The sequence below is a fragment of the Epinephelus moara genome, chromosome 20, assembly GCF_006386435.1.
Source record: "Epinephelus moara isolate mb chromosome 20, YSFRI_EMoa_1.0, whole genome shotgun sequence".
NCBI classification, from domain to species: Eukaryota; Metazoa; Chordata; class Actinopteri; order Perciformes; family Serranidae; genus Epinephelus; species Epinephelus moara.
This window is the reverse complement of record NC_065525.1, coordinates 22,933,378-22,957,178: the sequence shown is the minus strand read 5'-3', so window position 1 is coordinate 22,957,178 and position 23,801 is coordinate 22,933,378. Positions and strand designations below refer to the sequence as shown.

The window sequence follows — 23,801 nt, the reverse complement described above, 5'->3', positions numbered from 1 at the left end:
ATAAGGATGTGTGAAAAAACACAGTCTTTTTATTCTTTTTATTGAGGCTACTGCATTGGCACAGTGTTGGGCTCCAGTGGAAATAAATGCCATTGCCATTCAGCAAAAAGTTGAACCAGGCTCAACTCTTATTCCAACACAGTGTGATGTAATTTGGCAATGCACTGTGTTGGCCAATGAAATGTGTGTAAGTTACATTTAGCAGTACCTGAAATAACAGCAGTGGGACCAGTTGTGTGCAATGACATAGTGAATATCACGTGGTCAGATTTTATTTAGTGACCTATGTGACAGTGCAGGTGTGTTTTAAAGGGATAGTTTGACAATTTTCACCAAGTGTTGTATCATAACAATGTGGGTAGTGTGTGTAAGTGAGCCGTGGTAAACTTCCTTCCCTCTTACCAGCGCCCAGATCTCCCTGCTCATCTCTCAGCTTAAAGCCACCGGATCATGCTGGCTCTAGGGCTGTTGCTGGAACTACAGATTGTAACACTGTATTTTTGTATGCCCACCAGCATGCCCCCTCCCCTCCCCAAAATTCAGACCAAATTCTGAGCAAACTGTAAAGTTCAACACTGTTGATGAAATGCAAAGCAAGATTCTGTTACTGTATTGCTTATTTCTCACCTAAAATGTCTCCGGAAACCATTTTTAGTGCACTGTTTGGCTGTAACATGAGAATTTGTGAACAGGACATGGGCGCCTACTGTTTCCTGTGTTGCAAAAAGGGAGGCTAAAAATACTGAGATGAAATTAAAAAACTAAGCACTTTTGACCAAATATGAACCAAGATTCTGTTACTGCGTCGCCTATTTCTCACCTAATATGTTTTCAGAAACATATTTTAGCTTACTGTTTAACTGTAATTTGAGATTGTTTGTTTCCAACAGGCCAGCCGCCATGTTGGTTCCTGTGTCAGCATTACGTCATTCACCAGCAGGACCGTTTGGTGCAGTGGAGGGCATTCTGGTAGTTGTTGGGTTCCTACCTCTCGAGCAAAAGTGAATGTTACCGCCCTTTTTCTCTACTCTGGTCATGTAGCACCAATTTCAAAAGTATTTGCATCTCTCTAATGCATAGACAGCCCCGTTTTACAAAAGGACTGTTTTTCCAGCAGTGAAACACTTCTTTAGGTTAATATTGTAGACAACACAGCCTGAGGGTTACTTCATTTCCCTCTATCTTTTTTAGGAAAGGAAGGTGACAGACTTCGTAGAGCAGAGTGTTATAATGACCCTGATGTCCTGCGGTGAGTCTCACTTTGTTTTGAGAAGACTCTCTAAGTGTGCCATTAATTCCCGCTCCTCCCCCTCATACTGCTGACCTTCCTCCCCACAGAGTGCAGGGTGAAGGGATGGGGCCAGGTAATGATAAGCTTGTCTGTGCAGGTGTGAGCGACAGCAGTCAGAAGATCACTAGTGTCTCCAAAAGCTCTGGAATGCCTCAGGTTCCAGTCAGATAAAAGTCAGTCAGTGTTGGTAAAGACAAAAGGAACACGGATAGAAACCTCATGTGGAGTCTGTGGCGTGAAGAATTGTTACACATCATAGATATAAATCATAAATAAGCTTGAGTGTTTGTGTTTGTTCATAACATTATTATTGTTCTGTGGTGTAATATGGTCTTATGCATCCCATGAGCTGTACTTTCGGGATGATATTGAGTCGGAGCCGCTTCTTCTCATTTACTGCTAACTCCAACACAGCGCAATATATTATGCAGCAGCATGGCAGACCACATACCAGAGAGAGAGGGAGGGAGCCAAGCATGGTAATACACCGCTGCGTGTTTTGGTTAATTACTCAATTTAACAATGTAGCTAACACTGTGTTCTCAATTATGCTTTGTTGCATATTCAGAGTGATGAAGCTCGGAGTGTCCTTTTTCCACTCAATTTGATTGTTTTAAACAAACAAGGCAAAATATGCAGTGGTTGTTGTAACAGGTTTGGCACTGAGCTAGATTGTAATGCATCTCCAAAAGCAGGCATATCATTAACAGTGGAGAGACTGCTGTGTTTTATACGGAGTTGTTGTTCACATACAGATGGCTTCATAGATACAGTGTGGAGCGGAAACTTGAAACAGTGCACAGAACTAGATTAGAAAACTAAGCCCTCATTAACAATCATTTAAACCCATGTTTACAACACTCGGAGTGGTCGTATTCAATGGATCCGCCGTAATGATGAAAACAAAATGATGCATTTATACAATGTTTCCCAATTGGACGGATACATGAAAGATGCAGAAAGCTGTGGTATGATTGGAGATGGCAGGTTGGGCGCTCTAACCCTGTTTGATCACGGGTAGTGGGGCAGAGCCATCAAACATGGAGGCCAAAGGGGCACAGGGAGAAAATACAATGACTGTGCATGTCGGGATGGTTTTCTGAGTTCCTTTGTTTGTGTTTGTATGCAATCAGTGGCATTACCAGGATGTGTCCGCTCACTGTAACAGTGGTTGCCTTCATCTTCGTTCACCCATGGGTCACTTAAGACTAAACATCTATGGGCGCCGTGATGAGGCACCCAAGCGGAAGAACATGAGGCTTGGATGAGGTTGAGATAAAGGGATTATGGAAAGGAAGGGCGGATAAATGAGATTTTAGACCCGGAGAGCAGTGGCTGCGTTGTGTTTGATGCCTTGGCAGAGACTGGTGCCTGACTAATGTGGCGTGATACACTGGGTACTGAAAGCAGGGCCAAGGGTTCCTTCCTGGGCATGAGTTTCTGGGTTGGAGCTTCTGCTTAATTGGACAGCTGGACCATTTTCCCCACATATTTTCACAAAAGAGGATGCTGTAAGCTTCTCCTCTCCTCTCTAATGATTTCTGCACTCCTCTTTGCTCTTCCCGAGGTTTGCTTGCCCAATATTGGCATTACTTCAGCATGGAGTGCTTGCTATCAGTGCGGTAATCAGAGATTGAGAGATGGATATGTGTTGTTTCTCTCTTCTCTCTAGGTAACAGCCTTTCTCACTCGACCATGACAAGCCCGGCAGTTATTGATACTTTAGCTAAGGGGGTCATACAATAATACCCCCTTCTCTTTCTGCAGGTTGCAGCGGTTCTTCCCTACCTAATTTAGAGCAGAAACTCTCCATAGTCGGTGAGTGCCTTGTATTAACTTACAGGAATGCAGGCTTTCTACTTAGAAGTGAAACTAAACACACTGTCCTTTCATGATGGCTTGTTTTTGTCTGCGGGGCGCTCATTTTGATAAATGCTTTTTTATGTGACATGAAATTTGATCCGTTAAAAACATGTTTGCAAGAAGTGTTTACATCAATGAAATATCAGGGTCATTGCAGGGCTCCGATTGTAGTAAGGCGTTAAACAAAGTGAACATTAATCTTAAACGCTATGTGCCAAAAGGTTATTTATGAGCTGTATGTTAAAAATCTTGTTAAATTTATATAGCTGCACCTGGCAGACTGCAGGAGAGGTTAAAGCATGTACGTCTGAGGACATACCTGTGGATGAGGGAGGATGTAGGTGGAATGAAGGGTAGAGTTGTTACTCTTTCATGGAAAAATGCAGTGAAAATATATATGTTGTCTTTATTCTTTCAAAAATGCAGAAGGGAATGTCCCATGGTAAATTTCATGACAACACCTGGGCGGACTGGGCAGGATGAAGGACATGTTGTGTCACATTTCTGCTACATGTCCAGCAATAAGCCAAATGAGGTGCAATTTCCTCTTGGCTAATTAGTGTGGAATTGGTGCTGTTTTATCAACCTCCCTGGGGTCTCGCCGTAGTGAGCTTCTAGCTGTTGCTATAGAATTCTGGAAGTTGTCTGGATTAGTACAGACAGACACAAACAAGACAGAGGCAAAGAGGTGTGAACAAGAACGGGAGGAGCGACAGAAGACATCAGCCAGAGGTTGTTTTCTGTTGGTTTAACACGGGGCAATGTGGGCTGAAACCCAAGCCCTTTCTTGGGTCATATCAGTGTCAAAGCAGCAACTCATACTGACCTGAGAGAGATGCTTCTGACTTCGGGTAATGTTAAGAGCACTGATGGAGCAGCAGGCCATAATGGCCCCTCTTTAGATGCTCCTGCATCGTGAACGAGTGAATGCACTGTTGACTGATGTTCACCTGAAGATTATTCTCTTTCCTCAACAACGTTAAGTGGTGAATGATCCCGTCCTCTGCTCTTTTCTTATCATCTTTACCCTCCTTTTCAGACCTTTGCTTCTTCTCTTCAGTTGTGTCGCTGTCCATGTTCCGTCCTCCCTTCCCACCTCTCTCTTCCGTCATCTTGTGTGGCCCTCTGTGATTTAGAGTAGGTAGATTGTATTCAGTCAGGACCGAGCAGTCCAAGGCTGAATGGGGATTATTGGGTTTATGTCAGAGTCAAGGTTCCGATTGGAGGTATAAATCCTGGTGGAAGGATGGCGGCTCATGGATCCCTTCTGTTTGACCTCAGCTTAACACCAGAAGCCCCATTAAAAAAGACGCCCCAGATCGATCGATCAAGCCCCTCTCCTCCCCCCCAGACTCCCTGTGCTATTGACAAGGTCAGTTAATCCATCGTTAAATGTCAGTACACACAGTGTTTATGGGCTCAACTGACACTGCTGATGTGCACATTCAGGGGTCAGCTGCGGCAAGCGAGGCGATTTGATTAAAATGCAGGAAGGAACATTACAAGGACATTCAACATGTGTAGTCTTTGGGAAGAACAGAAATCAATGCACTATTGTTCTTTTCATTAAAGCATATCTGGTTTGCGTTTAGATAATAATTGTTTAAAAAAAAAAGTATCCGGAGACTGCTCAAAGCTTGTCTCTTACAACATTGGTTCTAGTTTACCATGATCAAGCAGTTAACCACAAAGATGGCCTATCAAAAATATTTACACGAATCATATTTGTAATGGTCACATGGATCATTTTGAAGGGAACAGACAAACAGTATCATCCGGCTGATTGGGAGGAACTGTCGGAGCTATTCTGACAGATCTAGCAGGATGGTTTTAACAACTTTAGTTCTGTTCTTTTTTTTTTTTTACTTCACCGATAAGAGGTATTGTTTTCAAGCTACTGGAGTTACAGGCTTAGAGATTAGGCTTAACCCTGAGTGACACAGGCTCATCACTGACCTCCACCTTTTCTGATCAAAGACTCAGCGGGGATGTAATCCCAAGTCTCCAGTATTTGTTTTTAATGAAGTCTAACCTTTAACCCCCAATAAGCCCGAGAATATCTCAACAATAATTTGGCTGTCATGTTGGCTCTTATGTAACATAATAGTCAGAGAGTGAAAGTTGCACCCCTTTAACAGTCACATTTTTGCTCCTCAAGGCATAACCATTAAAAAATATGAAATGTTGATTATTATTTCTTAACTGTATGAGTTGGCAGAGATCTGTAAGCAGGGAAAGGTGTCTTTGTCCTAAGAATAGTCTATCAGCAGGTTGGAACTCTCTGAAACTGGAGAAACAGTAGCTCCTGTGTGTCTTGCGAACTACTTTGCCATTGGCACTGCCCACAACGAGGGGAAAAAAAGGAGGTTTGAGCCGGTCACGTTTACCTAGAAGAAGTTATTGTTATGTCTACTTCCAGAAGGTATACCATTACATGCTGGGTTTAGTGCTTTATGACTTGCTCTCTCTCTTTCTTTCCCCACATTTTCCTACTCACACCTCGAGCTATATAGAGCTTACTGTGGTAACAACCAGGAGTGTGACGGAGAGAGAGAGAAAGTAAAGTGTATGGTCATGTCAGTTTGGTTTGTTATAACACGAAGGAGGGGAGCTGTGTGATGTCTGGACCGCTGTCACTCGGCTGAACTGAGTCAATAAACAGCATCAGTGATGAGTTTCAGCTTGTCTGTCTCCACCACACACACACACACACACACACACACACACACACACACACAAACAAACAGGCACGCACGATGTTAACAGAAACAAACTGGTCTTTTTCTCTCATTATACCCTTTCCCCCCTCTCTGGAAAGCGAGTCTCTCCTCTGACACATGAGCTTTGCAAACGTAGGTGTTTTATTCTCAGGTTATTTATTACTTTTGTACAGTAAATCTGCAAAACTGCAACAGTTTTACAAACCTTGTAAAATATACAATTTATGTGACAGATGTTGAATTTAATGGTGAAGTAAAATAGCCACAACAACATAACATAAGTTATGAAAAGAGTTTCCAGAAAGTGCAGACTGCTTCAGGTTTGGTTGTGCAGGTCTTGCTGTTGTTAACTTCCTATTAAGAGGAAAATACAGAGCTTGCTTCGGTTTGATAATATCAAATATCTGAATACTTTTAGGAAAGTAATTCAAATGGTGTAAGTGTGCCTGCACTTCTTGCACAAAGAAAGGATTTTGTGTGGCGTCAGAATCAGTGCAGATAATCATCAACAAGCCACCAAGTAAGAGCAATAGTTTACAGTTTCCAATCTCAGTTTATGAAAAGATATTTGGAAAAGTCTTACAGGATCATAGAGCGAGTGTGTCTTTCAAAAGAAGCAATAGCACTCATATTATTCTCCAGTTGATGCATTAATAGATAGCTCAGGCACAAATGGTGCATGGCTTAAGCCGCACTGTACGTCTGGTTTGTATCTCCCAACCATAAAAGCTCAGCTGGGACACATACATATTAAAACAGCAGCTAATTCACCACAATAGCAGATCACTGTTAAAGGGAACACCTCCAGAAGCTTAAGCATGGAAAAGACTGGAAATTAAATGTGTCTGCCAAGTGCCGCTGCGTAACTTTACCAAAGAACTTGGAGCCTGAAGTAGAAAAGTTTTGGTTTCGAGCACCTCTGCCTATCTCTGAATATCATAAATGTATCAGAGAAAGGTTTGGCATAACATGCTTAGAAAAGATATTCTGCAATGAGTCCAGACTGTGGAAATAGTTAACTAATCTCCAGCTCCAGAGCCAGTGTACTGAAGCTGACCCTGTACTCTAAGCTCCAAGAAGGAAGGCAAACAAAAAGTATCACATTACATTAACAGATTGTAGCTTGTAGGCTTCTTGTGAAGTCATCAAAGGTTCTTCTCAAAATTGTAATACTGTGCTCATATGTCACTCCACTGTCTTATTTTACACACCAGTATGTCTTGAACGACCTGAAAACATTTCACATGACTATTTTCCACACCATGTGACTTTATTTCTAGGAGTACATGACCGATAAAGGTGCTGTCACAGCACCCGTCCTTGTTCATGTAATCTGTGGGTGGCTTCATGTGAGTCGGAAAGAGGCTGTGTGTTTTTTTTGTTGTTCCCTGTGGAGGTGAGAAGCAGGTAGCCTGAAGATTGAAATATTGATGGATGATGATAAATTCATGTGGCTGGTGAAAGCGTGAAGCGCATCCACACAGACGCCGCGCCTTCCGATCTTCATGTTAATGCTCATCTCTGGTAAACTGGCATTGCCCTCTGGAGGACCGATGTTGTGAAGGAAATTGAGTTTGTAGTCTTGTTGATATGTGGCGAAATTTGAGAATGCTGTATTCAAATTTTAGGCACATAGAGAATGTGTTTTCCCTGATATGAACTGGCGAAATGCACACTCTCAGTTTTGCCATAGTGGACCGTGTGGTTGCCACAATGAGGGTGTGGTTGCTTCGGTGTTGAAGGCGACGCACTGTTCCCAGTAATTTATTCATAGCTCGGAGCTGTATTTTTCATCCATTTTTCATTAAGAAAGAGTAAATCACCAACAGCATGTGCTTTGTTCAGTCATGAATAGTGCACAACATACTCCGTCTATTTATGCCATTCTCTCAAGAGTCTCCTTACATGGAAGAGTTGAGGTGGAACGGAGATTTTCCACACTTTGTTTGATGACAGCGACGACAGATACGGTCAAATACGATTTAACTCTATCCCAACTTGTGTTCTAAATAGTCCTATTAGTGTTCAACTGTGGTCAGACATGAAGCATTTTTCTTCTATATTGTCTCCCAGATGCCCCTGGGGCAGGTTGGTTGATCCCAGTAGCTCCCAAGGTGAAGAAAGGCCTGCTCTTGTTCCTTCATACTAAGACCTGTGGGCTCACACAGATGGCTTCCATCACTCCATGTTTGTGTGTAAGTTTTATGCCCATAATAACCACATTGCCAATACATCAGTCCTGTCATAGGCAGCAACCCAATATCCATGGCAGTGGGGCAAACTGCGTCACTGCATCATATATCTCGTCTCGTCTGGGCCATGAGAATAAAATATCATACAATGGTATTTAAAGTCTCTTAGGGTAATTTATTCCACTCAGAGGAACTGAAGGCTGATGGAACATGAATGCCTTGACGAATCATTCACTAAAACCGTTCTTAACAGGCTATTCCATACTTGAACCTGTAATATTACTCTTGATAGTTTTTATTCATGCATTTTCCCTTTTTTTCTCTCTCTCTCCCTCTCATGCTGCCTGTTCCAATCACTCAGTGCTGCCTGTTGTGAAGCTAATCTTAACTACAGCTGGGTGGGTGGATGCAGGGGTGAACTATGCAGGCTGGTATTGTAAAGGGGTAGGTGGGCGGCAAATGTGGTTCATTTGCTTGTCTTTGGGCTCGTGGTTAATTTTGCTGAGCCAAATCCTCTAATTTAGGGGATTATGTTCCCAGGCTTGTGGGGAGTGGGCGGAGGTCAGAGAGGATGAAACGGGGATGGACAAAGTGATGGAAAACGTTTTTTGGTGTGGGGTATAGGTGTAGAGGGATGGAGAGACATGGCAGCAGATGGGGGTTAATGTATGTACTGGTGTGGAGTTGGGGGAGGTGATGCTCAGAGGGAGGCAGAAGAGGAAAACAGCTTGTGTGTGGAGAGATCTGAGGGTTGGGGGTGCACTTGTGTGGGCAGGAGGCGTGGTGAGGTGGGGAGAGTATTGTTTAAGGAGGGCTGAGTGAAGTCTGATGGGGGGGCTCCACCTTTCAATGGGTATCGACAGATCCATTGCCATTCCTACTCTACAGGCCTGATCAGCCCCACTTCCTAACATACCACCATTCCTCTTCACAAGTTAAAGAAGCCTCCCCCTCCCCTCCCTCGCTGCACTTTTATAGGAGCTGATGAACCCTGAGATGGTCAGAGTACTCTGGGCCCTCTGTCGTAGTGAATAGAAGAGTTTAGACCATGAGGCTGAATTGGTGCTTCAGAAAGGGGCATTCTCCTTGAAGCACACAACTCCCTTTGGGCTCTGTAAAAACCCACACATAGTCAAGGACGTGCCCCTCTTTTTTGTTGGACCAACGTTATTCAGTGTATTTTTGAGCCATAGAGAGGCTGAGAGGTGAGAGGAAAAGGAAGATGCTAAATTTTACAAGAGTGTAAAGCTGGAAGAAAATGTTGAATGCGCAATGCTACACACACAGGAAACTTGTTTCCTGGACATTTAGAGAAGACTGAAATTTTAATGGGTTAATAAAGAGTAAAGCTAAAGTAGGGAAAAGTTAGGGAGAGTGCTTAGAATGGATGAGTTAGAATAAAATGTGAATTGAGAGGGTTCAGTGGGGTTCAGCGGAGAAGTGGAGAACTCTTGAGTTGGAAGCTCTGAATACCTCCCCTATGTCAGGAACTGGGACATTCTCACCACCGTCTTTTTTCCTCATTGAGAAGGGGGGCCAGGAGGATTTAACTGCCAATTGTCAAGTCTGCATATGCATTTTTGATAGGAATCAAACAGAATCACAAGTGACAGTTCTTCAACTAAGAACTTACATGGCATTATTGATGTGACATGTAGTACAAGGAGCTGTAGTTACACTTGAACATCAAATGCATGAAAACACTTTGCAGTTATCAACATGCAGGGAGTACGGCCAGTAGAAGTGTGGAGTAACATTCTCAAGTGGGCCATTCACTCCTAATTCCCCTCAAACAATCGCTCCGTCTGGCCTTAGTTATGGCAGATTGTGTTACACGATCCCTGGAATAATGAACTGGTACGTCAACACTGCCAATCCCACATCGCAAAGAAAAGGATCTGTCTGTTCAAACCCCTAATCCAGTCTGTTTGGGAAGCAGAGACTGTGGCGTGACACTTGTTCCCCGTAGTCTCCAGTGTTCTCCCTGGAACCTCCAAGCGCCAGTTTACATTAGCATAACCGTGAGGCCCATCCACTCACTACAGGATTAGTTCAGCTCTCCTCCCACTGTCTGATGGCTCTTTATCCAGATGGATACAGCCTGTTAGAGGTCTTAACCACACCATTGGCACTGAAGTCATTATCATTCACCACGAGAAGGAATCAGCTCACTGAGGGTCTGCTGTTTAGAGTGAGATTGACATCTCATTTGGGATGGTTTAAGAGAAAAGACAGGGTACTCCCCTTCGGACTATGATGGAGTAGCCAATAAATGCCTAATCAGTCTGCTTTTATACTTAAGTGGCTATTTAAGAATGTTAATCGGGTCTTGTTATGTTTTTTGGAACACCGTATTTATGGAAAAATGTGGATTATTTTTGTTGGACACATGCACACCAGCTTAATCTGTCAGCAGAGGGATTACTTGTTGTTCATAGAGATCTGTGTGTGTAAGTGTTTAACATCTTGTTCAAGTCAGTGCCCAAATTTGGTAAATTTACAGTACTGTTTCTCATTCTAGGAAACATGCTCTTTGCTCAGTACTAGAACTTTTCTTGTTTTTCCCCGAAAATAGATTTGTTACACTTAGATGCATAAAATCTTGAAAATTAAGTTAAGCTTGAAAGTGACATCATTCCAGGAACGTCTGTGTTCACCCATGTGATTGTTGAAACACAAGTGGCGCCGTCACCAGACAGATGGACCTGACAAGACGCGTCTGTGTGTCGTCCGTACAATTTCCATATAAACCATGAGGCGCGACACTGTAACGTCAGCGTCACCACTAATCCATCAGACTCAGGTAAAGTAGATTGCTGATGGGCAACAGTTAAATGGCATGCAGTTTGTTATGGTCTCTTTTCGGTCTCACTGTCTGCCTTCTTTACACAGCATAGAAAAACTTTGTGCAATTTAAGATATAATCACTCATATGTTTGCCTGTTACATTAAATCACAGTTAACTAAAAGTAGTGGACTTTTAACCACATCGGACACGGACTCATTTGAATTGCAAAGCATACTACATTTAAGCACAAGTGAGATGATAAATTATGTATAATTTAATTTATGAGACAGTTGGTCTTGTGGGAAATGTATCATTATAAAATGGATAGCTTTCAGTATTATGCAAGTCGTCAGAATTAAAAAGGAGACACAGATATTGGAACAGTGCAAGAAAGAATTAACAGAGGGGATTCAGCTGACTTAAAATGATTTCCAGCAGCTAATCCTGTTGCGTGCATAATGCATGAAAAACTGAAGAAATGCATAAAGAATTGTGAAGGAAATGGCAAAAAAGATTATTCTTAAGTCATATTTAAACACAGAAAATGTTATATGTAGTAGCGGTGGGCGTGTGGCCCCAAAATAATATCACTGTGTTTCAGGGTGTTTTTACGATATAGTTTTACAGTTTGCCTTCAAATATTCATTAAAAACTAAACAAAAACGAACCCTCATTTCTTTAGTTTGTAACTCAGAGTGAGATTTAGATTCTGTATACAATATTAATAGTACAGCAAAATACAATCTACCACAATTTACACATTTAAACAGCTCCCAAATACAAAAACTGTACCCTTGGAGCTATATATATAAATCAACAGGTGATTTCCTTCTCTTTTAGCAAAATCCTAAACGATTAAGTTGTTTTTTTCCGCTTGGACCTTTATGCTCTGCCATTTCTCCTCTAATCATCACGTTGTAACCTGTGACAAGCTGTTATGCTGCCATAACTATCGCACATTCACATATCTGTAGCTTTTTGTCGAGCTGCGAGCGTCACGTAGGTTTACATTACCAAACGTTTATTACAAAATCACTTGACAACACTGACTCCCGTGTGCGCACGATGAGAGAGGAGAGGTAGAGACTCTGTGCTGCTGCCAGAGGAGCCGCTGAATGAGTTCCCTCTGAGCGGTAACTCGCTAAAAGAGTCTGAGAAGTCCGGGGCTGTTCATAAAACATTCACGACGCCACAGTTTATTCCACACTACTGAAGCTGCTCCTCTTTTTGGAAACCTCTGCAGAGTCTGTGATAATTTCGCTTTCAGCCATGTTTATTGGTATTATCGTGAACGAGACGGTATGTCACACCCTTAATATGTAGTTAACAGTATGATAGATTTATGTGATACAGATTCAGTGTACTGTTCACCTTGTTGGGACTAAGACTGGTGTTACTTTTGTATGTTCCTTTGTTTTAATTATCAGTCAAGTTGCAACATCTAATGAAAAAATATGTTACTATATTTTAGAGCAGGGATATCAAACATACGGCCCATGAGCCATAACCGGCCCGCCAAAGGGTCCAATCTGGCCCACTAGATGATTAGACTAAGAGGTGCCAGGTTTCAGGTGCAAGTAAAACAATGCTTTGTCTACTTCATGTAAAATTCTGCTTCAGAAGCTTTTCCACCTTGACCACAATGCAGTGCTCTGATATAACAATGAATACTTACTGAGGCTATGTTTAAAGATATTAAACACTGTGTAAAATATTGTCAATCAGCAGCTTTAGTTCAAGAGAATCTGTATCAGGAAATGTGTGACTAAATGCACATGTAATGACAGCAAGAAGTAGACTGACTGAATGTGGAAAAACTGAGGCATACTGTTGAAGCTGCACTTATTTTCTTAAGACGTCTCAGGCTGTTCAACTGTTTGTGAAAGGATGAACGTCTACAGAATGTACTTTTAATTCTTCACACACAAAAAAGGGAAATAACTGGTGCTGTTACTTATAGGTTATTGTGCAATGGTTTTATTGGTCCATTTATTTTTTTATTTTTTGTTTTATTTGGCTTTATGTGGCCCACATGAGTTTGACACTCCTGCTTTAGAGTCTCATCTTTACTACTGAAAAGCTTCATCCAAACATTTCCACTAAGAATGTGTTTCCTCGGAGTGTTCTGCTTTCATGTTCCACTGTTTTCCTGTTTCCATACTCTTCCTAACCTCCTGCCATGCCCTAACCTCTCCTCTCCTACCACTTTTGCTTTCACTGTTTTCTTTTCTCTCATGCTTTCTATGTTCTCTCTCACCCTCTCTCCCACCTACACCGCACTCTCTCCTCTCCTCTCCTCCCTCTCTCTCTCTCTCTCTCTCTCTCTCTCTCTCTCACACACACACACACACACACACACACACACACACACTCACTCTGACTATGCCGTCTGCCTCAGCTGTTCTCAGTTGCACTGTGTGCCTTGTGCTGTGGGGACAGGGCAGAGCTGCGCTGAGTGGGGCTGAACTAGTCCAGAGCAGTGTTAAGTAGAGAGAGAGGTAGCTAGTAAAACAGAGTGAAAGAGGGAGAGAGGGAGTCAGTGCAGATTGTGCTTACCAAGCAGACTGGATTAACAGCTGAAACAAACTGGACCTGTTTTTCTCTCTTTAGCTAAAGGTAGAGACTCAGCGACAACGTGGATGGCTGTTTAGACAGAGCTGCATGCTGGTTAGGTACCGGGACAGAAAACTATGGCAGTCGTACCCAGATCCTCTCGCTCTTCCTCGCATTTAGTATAGTGAAGATCTTCTCGTTGTGCATAGTTTGGTTAAGTTTACCTCGGGACTTGCTGGTGTGAGAGACTCACTTGCAGTGACATTGACCCGTAACCCCCCGACTCTGCTTTGCAGGTTCTGTCTCCCCTGGAGTTGGACTCTAATTTTGGCTTTTGACCCCTGGAACAGGAAAGGGTTTTTGATTTGGCAGGGGACGAGACCTGCTGAGAGCCAGTCTGGACTGAAGCGACAGCATTTATTCATAATCCGTGGACAACAGGAACATTTCTTCTACTACACCAGATCTGAGACTGAGACCGCGCTGGAGGCGTGTATTTAAAGGACCTCTCTGGCCTCTATTGCCCCAGGACCATGGGCTCTCTCTGGGGCAGCATTATGCTGCTGTGTGGGGTGGTTCTGCTCAGGACGGAGGGCAGCGGAGCCCAACAGACCAAGAACAACGTCCCCCGGCTAAAACTCTCCTATAAAGGTGAGTTACTTGCATTTGTGCATTCAGTCACAGATGGTTATGTCTAAATGTTTTATCTGAGTTAGCTGCCTTGCCATTCAATCACATAGATTTAAATCCGCAAACCACATGTGGTGTGCCGATGAAGTGACCAGAAAAGCTTGTCTACAGAAGTTGCAGTAACTGTGAGATCCTAGATGTCCCTGTGAGGCAGAAAGATGCTTCTTCTCTGATTACCTGGAAAAAAAGCAAAGTAAACTTACTTGAAACAAGCAGATTTTTTAAAAGGCATGTTGAGCCTTTTGGCTGATAAGATGTATGTTCTGGTGTGGTGGATAATGCATATCTCATCTGTTATGGCTTTAGTCAGAAAACAGATTTATATGGTGTTAGATCATCTGCATGTCTCTAAAGCAAGTTCCCATGTGATATAGTCATGCAGATAGCGCTTCCAAATTTAGCATTTATGATCCATTATATTCACTTTAGCTAGAAACAAAAGCAAATATGTGTTGTTCTCATGGAAACCTCATGGCAGTGTTATAAAAATAGTACTAAATTGGTTCAGTAAACCAATCAGCTGGGAATAATGAATAGGAATTTATGGGAATAATCGTACTATTATGCCAAGACGAGAGCAGTTTAGTGGTATTTAGGAAAGAAACTTCAGTTTCCTGATGGATCTCTGTGGCACAACTGATCTGTTTATTACAGAAGTCTGTCTCTGATGAACTCTCTCTTCCTGTCTCTCTGTCCCTCTGTTGATCAACTGCCGTTGTCAGTTTTGCAATGAAAAGTGGTGCCAGACACGGACTCCCTGGCAGTTGAGCGTCATTTATCCCTCTCTTCATTTCTTTCTTTCTTTCTTTCTTTTTTTTCCTGGATGTCATTTTTCCGCTCCGTTCTTTCCTGCATGGTAATTATGCTCAGGATGAATGGTGCAGGTCTGTTTCAGCAGATGGCTTTCCCAAAGAGAAAAATTTCTCGCTCAGCACTGGGAGATCCATAATTATACACACGAGCATGCGCTCACAGACACACACACACGCATAAATACATGGCCATCTGTAGTTAGCTAATGATACCTGTGAGCTTATCAGTCATTTAAAACAACATGCTGTCAGTTTGGTGAAACACGCCCATGCAGTGATATCTCTGTTAGAAGTCAGGCCTTCAGGTAGCAGCCTGGCCAGCTTGGTTATTTGGCTGCTGCCGTCACATTCAATATTTCCATTAGACCTCATTCACATTCTGGCTGGTGGGGGACATTATTTGGCACCATATCTGGCTCAGGAGCTCTAGCCGGAGGAAAGCAGGCAGGTATAATTTTCATGCCTGGAACGTGGGGGAAATATTATTCATATCATACTGTAGAATTTCATCAAACATTATCCACTGTAGGTCCCATTAGGCAAGTGACGTGGGATTATTGCATTATGAATCATTTATATCGTCGTATAAATTATTTATTACCCCTGTGATAGGTGAAGCAGATTTACTCATGGAGAGGAGGAAATCAGATGATTCACTGTGGTGAATTACAGAGCAGTACCTGCTTAGACAGCCTGAGAAGTTGTCCGGTCCTGAGCGAGGAACGCCTGATCAGTGACACGAGGCTGTGAGGTGAAGGAACTCTGACCCCTACAGGTTACTGGGAATAGTGGGAGAAGCTATGTGTGTCCAAATGAATGTGTCAGTGTGGGTGCAGGCTTCCACACACTTGAGTTTGTTTTTGACTCTACTGAAGATTTAACTCTTATGAACACAGCAGGGAGGTGTTTATGTCGAGAGCTTGAACCTGAGGTGCAGCCTGCTCCCCCACAGTATGAGCCCCTCAGTGAACACTCTCTGAAGCATACATACACACCTCCATGGCCAACCACCACAAACACACACACACACACATAACAAACACACACACTTCCCGCTGAACCCCGGGAGATTCTAACAGATCTTTGAAAGCGATTGTTGAGGGGCAGAAGGGCAGTGGAGTAGGTGGAAAGATCACAATGGTACCCCATGGCTACCTAAACACCAGCTAAAGTCCAACTGTATCAACAACTGGGTGACTGGGTGATGATGAGATAGAGTAGGGCTGTGGATTTACAGCGCACCACAGCGCTGTGAATTGAGTCATTTCACATACTTTAACATGAATTGATATGAGATTGATTGACACCCCCAGGGTGAGTGGATCCTCCGGAGAGTAAACAGAGATCCATATGGTTTCGCAAGTTTATGGGCCACGAGAAGTAGAGCACATGTTGTTTGCTGTCCAGGGAAGGGAAGAGGGGGCACTTTAGTTTTATAGGATGTGTGTGTACTGCCAAAAGTACTCCTTCTCTTCCCTTCTCCTTCTCTTCGACCTGTCCACCCCTTTCCGTGCAGAGCCAACGGCTAGCACTCACACACGGGCAGATATATTCAGAGCAGCACAACAAAATTCTTACTCTTGCAAACTGAGGAGGAAAAGAGCCAAGAAAAATTGAAACAACAGTAGTAATTCTGTGGTTTCGCTGTTCACAAAATTCTTCCTCTAGTAGTCATTTTCAGCTGTCTTTGTTTTCGTGTCAGCCTTGTTTTCAGATTGCCTTTTAATCAGACTTGGAGAACGGAGAAGTTCTCTTAAAGACCTTTAATCCATAAGCACGTTAAGAATCTTCGGAGCGGAGTTGGGTTTCCCGGGGTGTGTACAGTATAAACTCTGAATGGCCCTGAATGGCCATGGGAAGGTATCCTATACACTGAGAGAGCTGGATGTTTGGAGGCTTTCTCGGGTTTTGAATAGTCTGTTCCCCTCCAACTGGAGGCGTGCTCAGGATTTGTTTGGCAGTGTTCAGTTTTTGTTTGACTTGTTTCTCCTGGGGCTCTAAGAGGAATCTTTGTAAGTCATTTGACTTAGTCATCATCTGTACCAGCTGCAAAGTGAGATACTATGATGATAAAATTGACTTTGTTTCAATACGCCTGCTTACACTATCTCCAGTGCCCCTGGCTGTTGGCTGACAAACGGGTATAGTGTCATGTAGGGCTAGGGAATATGATTGAAAACAATTGCACAATATTTGCCATTAGCAATACAAATTATAACAAGGCAAATGTTTTAAAAAAAAAAAAAAAAAAACATTTAAAGGAGCAGTGTGTGGGATTTAGTGGCATCTAGTGGTGAGGACTGCATATTGCTGCTAGCTGAGACTTCTCCCATGTGCCAAGCGTGAACTCCTGGGTCCTTCAAAGTTCATTTTAACGGAGATTTTAAGTTGGAGCCAGATTATCCGCAGAGGTCTCCTTCTGTCCAACACAAATGAGCCCTGTGATTTAAACCGGTAAAAACACTGAATAAAACAGTTTCATGTCGAAAATTGGTGCTTCTCTGACTCTTATTGGCTCATTGCAGACGGGCTGATAACTACAGTGGCCGACGCAAATGGTCTTATCTGGAGTCTGTGTTTGGTTTGTCCATTCTGGGCTTCTGTAGAAACATGGGGGACTCCATAGACAAGGACCCTGATTCCTATATAGGAATCATTGTAAGGTAACAAAACCACAACGATTCTTATTTTCAGGTGGTTATACACTCAAGAAAATATACTTATTATATTCAATATCTGCCAATACATCACCCTAAATCCTACACACTGGACCTTTAAAATTATCAAACTAAAATGCAGGAAACATCACACAAAACTGCGCCACAACTTTTATATTTCAACTATATTTAGTATGGAAATATCAAATTCAATAAATATTTTGTGTATCAATAATAGAGTAGGACCATGTCATCACCATTTGACGATACATGACCACATTGAGTTATTGCCCAGCCTTAGATATGTAACTCAGAAATTTTGACACTTACTTTATTGCCTGATTAAAGCATCTTGTGTATATTATCTCATTCATATTTAAAGCAATCACCTTAAACTTCAAACCAGACAAATTTGCAGACCAGCCTGCGATACAGGAGAGAGGCTGAGGAGGTGTTTGCCTGCATTTCTGCTTGACACTGAACAAATTACTTGACTGATGAAGCTTTGTGGTGTTTTCCCTCGGGCGTGGATGAATCAGTGACTGTATACACTTAAAGTGACACAGTAATACGTTGTGTTTTGTCAGTGTGCAATCACACAATCAGCCATGTGAAGGATGAACGTCAGTGTAGCTGCTGAACCAGGGCCAAACATCAGCAGCCGCACATATACGGTGCGGCCACACATGAGTTATTGTTAAGAAGTGTTTCTGCCTTTTTTCTTAGGAAGCACTTAGATAACACTCTCCGTGCCCTCCAGTGGAGAAAGAGAAAGAGAGAGAAAGACGAAGAGAATGTAGGGTAAAAGAGTTTATTTTTATCGGTCTCACATGGGACTGTTGATTCTTTGCATCCATTCCATCTGCCCCCTTATCTCCTTCTCACTCTCTCTTTCTCTCCTGCTTTCCATTTTTCCCTCACGCTTTTCAGCTTCCTCAGTCCTTCACGCACAGATTCATTGTAACAGAATATAGAAGTGGTGACAGAGAGAGAAGAAGGGAGTGAAACAGAAAGAAAGGGAGCACAGTTAGTAAAATTTTACTGAAGTAGGGGAAGGAAAAGGACGTGAAGGAGAAAGTAGGCAACAAACAGCTGGTAAAAAATGGCATTTGCAGGATTCTCAACAGGCCTCAACAGTAACAGAGTAAAAGAGAAAATTTGTAAAATATGGCAGGGCAGCAGCTGACACCTGTTACAAGCCACACACTTGCAGATCCACCTGTCTTTACGTCTCCGTCTCTCTGTCTGTATCTCTTTTAACACACCAAGCATGTTCTATGTAGCATGACATTACACACAAGTTTAAAGTAATTTTATCATTGTAAAAACTTTGTCACAGAGCATGCAGTGTAAGAGCGTTTTGCAAAAAAACTTAAAACTTGGAGGATAAATTCGAGAAAAACCTGCTCTATCCGTGCACATGGTGTCACCCTATTGTATATTTAACCAGAGGGCACACCAGTTCAGACATGCATAGGTTACCACCTCCAGCGTGGCTTGGAAACATACTGTTTCTTTCCAATAACACACATCGGAGCATGCTCCATAAACACACGCACACACACACCGATCCACACACAATACCCATAGAGTATCTGTCTCTGGATGAATAGCTTTTAATAACTTAGCAGTAGTCTCTGTTGAATGGTCTGTTGCCATGGACACTACTCCCATAGACAGTTTCCACAAACCAGAGACGTGTGTGTATGTGTATGGTGGGTGGATGTGGTGATGCTGGTCTCCATTCTCTCACACAGGGATGTGGTTTGAGGAGAAGTGAAGTGCAGTCATCACGTCTGTGCAGTTTCCCTACAACTCTCTGACACCTCGCTGTTTATTAAACAAGTGTATCACTCTGTGGGCATTTACTGATTTCCTTTAGATAAACTGTTCACACACAAATTACACACACACACTGCTTGTATTGTTGTCAGTTTATTTTAAGGACCAGAAGGGATGTTTCCTTTTTGCCTCTCAGGTTGACTCATCAGTGTGTATTTGTGCATGTGTGTAATTACCTTGCTGGATGTCAGGTAGGTAGAAAGAATTTGCCACAATATGCAAAGCTGAGTGTTCCCTAGATCTGTGGAGCAAAAGTAAAAATATTACATGTGGAGGATGTCTTCTCTCCGTCTTCGTCTTCCTCTCCCACACACACACACACACGCAGCGCTGTTGCAGGTGAAAGAGGGTCAGAGGTAGCAGGCGGGTGTTATTGTGCTGTCAGTGAAGGGCTTACAGTGGATCGGCTGATGATTGATCACCAAGGTTACAGAGGAGCATATATCTGGGACGCAGGTTTGGACTGGGAGAAGCAATACTTTCACTGCAACTTTTTTATGACCTTGTGCTTTTTTCCATTCTCTAAGACAGTAGCTGTGTTACGTGTGGCCCAATAACCCCTGCAGAAAATTAAATTAGTAATATTCCAAGAACATTTTCGCAATAAAATACAAATAAAGTAATGTACTGTGACTGTGTCTGTGATTTACAGACACATAAAGTACATACAAGTTGATACTGTGAACGTCTGGAAGCATTTATTGAATCATAATTTAAACTGTTCAGGGATAAAACTGCTTTGGCTTGTTACTGTATGTCTTAACCAGCTTTTGGGTTTGGATCAAGTCCCATGATGCATCTGAGTGGCTTCAGACTAGTTCTTTATGACTTTAAGAATACTTTAAAAATCCTCATGGACTTATTAAATCAGGTTTAGATGTCAGCTTCTCTGGCTGGGTCACATAACGCAGTGAGTTTATACTTAGGAGACTAAATCTGTCCCCATCAGCGCCGAGGCACAGGAAACCAACTAAATCACCAAAACAATGACAATAAATACCCAATGTCAACCCATTGTTTATTACCATCCTGTGTGTACAGTAGTCTGCACGTGTGTGCGCATGAGAGCGCGGCGTTCACATGAGTGTGTGTGTGATTTACATCATGAAAAAAAGGTTTGTTTTTGACTGAAGGCAGAGTCAAAATATTACACGATGACAAGGATTGTTCTCTGTTTTTCCTTTGTCTCCCACAGCTGTGTTTCCTCAACTATTAATATATATCCTTTTTCAAATTCTTTTTTTTTTCATTCATTTCATCACCCTTTTTATTTTACACTTCCTGTTAATGGATTTTTTTTTACCAGGGTATACTAGGGCTGCCCGCAATAGTCATCATGTAGGGCCATTAGTCGACTAGTCACCTGCATGTTTACAATTTTAATTAAATTATTAAATGATATATATTTTGGGCGTGGCAACACAATGGTTTGAGTTGAAGGTGTGAGAAAGAATAGTATCAGTAACATTGTTAACACTGTGCTACATTACAGAGAAATACAAAACCGTACTAATGAACCTTCATTAATATAGGCCTATATTTTATCTACAAGTGCACGTCACACACTGAGCGAGCCGCCTGTTAATGACGCTGTGGGCTAATGGGCATGTAGCTACTTCCATGTTTCAGATGATACGTCATGTTTGTAGTCGACCAATGAAGATGAGTTTACATATCACCTTGGGTTCGTCCTTCACCTTCTCACAATGATCCCACACTTTGGATTTCCTGCCTGACATGTTATTAACTAGCCTGTGGAATAACCGCAGGCCTGCCTGACATGTTATTAACTAGCCTGTGGAATAACCGCAGGTACCAGCCCTGGAAATTAGGGGCGGTAATCATGCCGTTTTTAACCACCTGGAAAATGCGAGGTCGAGTGCTGGGTGCTACTCTTGTTCCTTTTTTGCACCAGCTTTTAAGAACGCAGTGGTAGGTTGCATTGTGTAGGCTATTTACCTGAAATCCTGAGTGCAGAGCTGATCTTCTTCCAGGCGCTTTTTATAAGTGTGTAGGCCTGTTGTCTGTGCGACATATATAAAGCTCTGATCAACTTTTCCGTATTTATCAGGCTGAATATTTACGGAAGACGGGAAAGATATCTGTCGGCTGTAACTGGTTTGTAAGGTGACTCCTATCAGACTGCTGAGCGTGGCCACTTCCTGTGTCTGTCCTTTCAAATTAAATTCCCACATGTTCCAGTCATATAGGTTTGGATTTATTTTGACAAGGTGTGGCTCCTAATAGTTTCACTTTTTTTTTTTTTTTCCCCCCCCTGCGACTAAGTGACCAATGAAATCTTGCCAACCCATGACCTTTCTGCTCGACTAACGTGTCATTGACTATTAGAGGGCAGCCATCACTCAGACCTCCAAAGGCCCTTCATTTTTAACACCTGAGCTACATTATAACATAAAATATTTATTTGATAATTATTTAGGCAAAATAATAAATAAAATGTATGAAGTATGCTTTTCTGCTATAAGTATTCTTCTTTATTATTCACCCATCTTGTTTTTAATGAATTCCCCCATTATTGTCATTATTATCTGTCACTATTTCTCATTTTGCCTTTTGTGTTTTTTTCAAGAGACTATAGTGGCCTTCAGCTGAATATTAAAGTTTAAATTTTCTAATAAAAAAACAAACTTTCTCAGATTACAGTTGCCAATATTTTTTGTTGGACAGCTTCCATAACTCATGTTTAAAATTCTCGTCAAAGTCAAGTTTATGAATGAATAAAAGCAGTGTGATGCCCCCTCATCTCCAATTTTCTTTTCTCTTACACCAGCCTCTGCGCCAGCTTGTGTCTTCTCACTCTCTCAGGTTCTGACACACTTCAGAGAGGGGGCATTCTCCTTGCTAAAACATTCATGAACGTTTTTGTTATTTACTCCTGGAGAAAGAGAGAGGGAGAGAGAGGGGGAAAGAGAGCACCAAAGGAACCGGTTCTCCCCTGTTCCATAACTCTCCAGCCTTTTGTGTGGGTGGTCAATGGGAGGGCGTCATAGTGTGGTTAGACTTTGCGGGTGAGAACAAAATGTGAGAAGGACGGAGGATGAATGTGTGTTTGTGTATGCACATGTTACACAAAAGGTGTGATAATGCCATAGTCATAATGCCACCTTTAGAGGTCGTTACGGTAATGAGACCCTCAATGTCTGTTTGTGACAAGTTCGGCTTTCTGCTGTGAAAGCAAATGGCGCTTCTTTGCCAGACTTGGCAGACCATCGCATTACACTGCAAATCGTGAGCTGTAGCCCATAGTAACGTGTCCGGATAGCTGATGCGGTTTAGAGTAATCCAGCAGTTTGGACTATGAAATATTAGCAGAGTCGCATGACATTACATATTCCTCCCAGTTTTCCACTGCGAGTGCACCAAGTTCTGCTTGGCTGCTCTGGTCAAGGTCACTTCCCCATGCAGACAGTTTGATCACTGGCTCCCAGTGCTGGCATTACCTGCCCAGTCCAATTTGGCTTGGCAGTGGTTCTGTCAGTTGCCTTGCTTGGCCGAGCTGTACAATTTCTAGCCCTGAGATCACCTTGTAAATGGAATGGGAAGCTACAACATTACCACAAAAAATAAAAACACATAAACAAGCTCTGAGGGAGTGTTTGACGAAAAGAAGAAGAGGACCAGTCTGTTGGGACATGGCCAAAACAACCGTCACGGCAGAGAGCAGCGATCCTCAGTGCACATTCAACTGAGCAGGCAGACGAGTGAATGGAGAGGTGAATCTGTGGTCACAGAAATTCTAAGTGGTTGGAAATTCTGAAAGCTTTCTAAAACCAAGGCTGTCTCTTTCAAACACCCCTGGAAACTTAATAAAATAATTGAAATAAATGTTGACCTGATGGATTTTCTTCCACTTCCACGCTGCCCACAGTTGCTGTGATTTTCACAGAGTGATTATCATATTATGCTGAGCATCACTTTTCTTTCCATTTTTCTCTGCAGACATGCTGGAGTCGAACAACCTTGTGACGTTTGAAGGCCTGGCCAACAGCTCGGCTTACCACACCTTCCTGTTGGACGAGGAGAAAGGAAGACTAGTGGTGGGAGCCAAGGACCACATCTTCTCCTTTAACCTCCTCAACATCAGCAGAGACTACGCACAGGTAACGGCAGTGTTTGATTTTCAGTCTGTCTGTCTGGTGTTTCTATCCATTTATCATGACTCTAAGATTGTTTGCGTTTCTGACCGACTTAATATCTGCCTTGAGTGTGCATCTCCGTCCAGAGTGCCAGTCAGGGGCTCAGGTATCTCGGGACTTTCTTTTCTGTTTCTACAGAAAAGAGCCTCATGAATATTTCAGACCAGGGCTGTCGCACACCATCACACGCTGTGCCAGGCATGTTAGCTGCTCTCTGCACACCTGGATGAATAATG

The 23,801-nt window shown here is 42.6% G+C and overlaps 1 protein-coding gene across 1 annotated transcript in view; it reads left to right on the top strand.

Annotated features, from left to right (window-relative positions):
- Nucleotides 1-13,212: 13,212 nt before the first annotated feature.
- Nucleotides 13,213-23,801, top strand: part of sema3ab (sema domain, immunoglobulin domain (Ig), short basic domain, secreted, (semaphorin) 3Ab) — a 33,625-nt gene continuing 23,036 nt past the window's right edge. The window contains exons 1-2 of the mRNA XM_050073485.1: nt 13,213-14,058; nt 23,369-23,529. Coding sequence (XP_049929442.1) covers nt 13,941-14,058; nt 23,369-23,529 — 279 coding nt within the window. The 5' untranslated portion in view covers nt 13,213-13,940. The remainder of the gene's footprint in view (nt 14,059-23,368; nt 23,530-23,801) is intronic.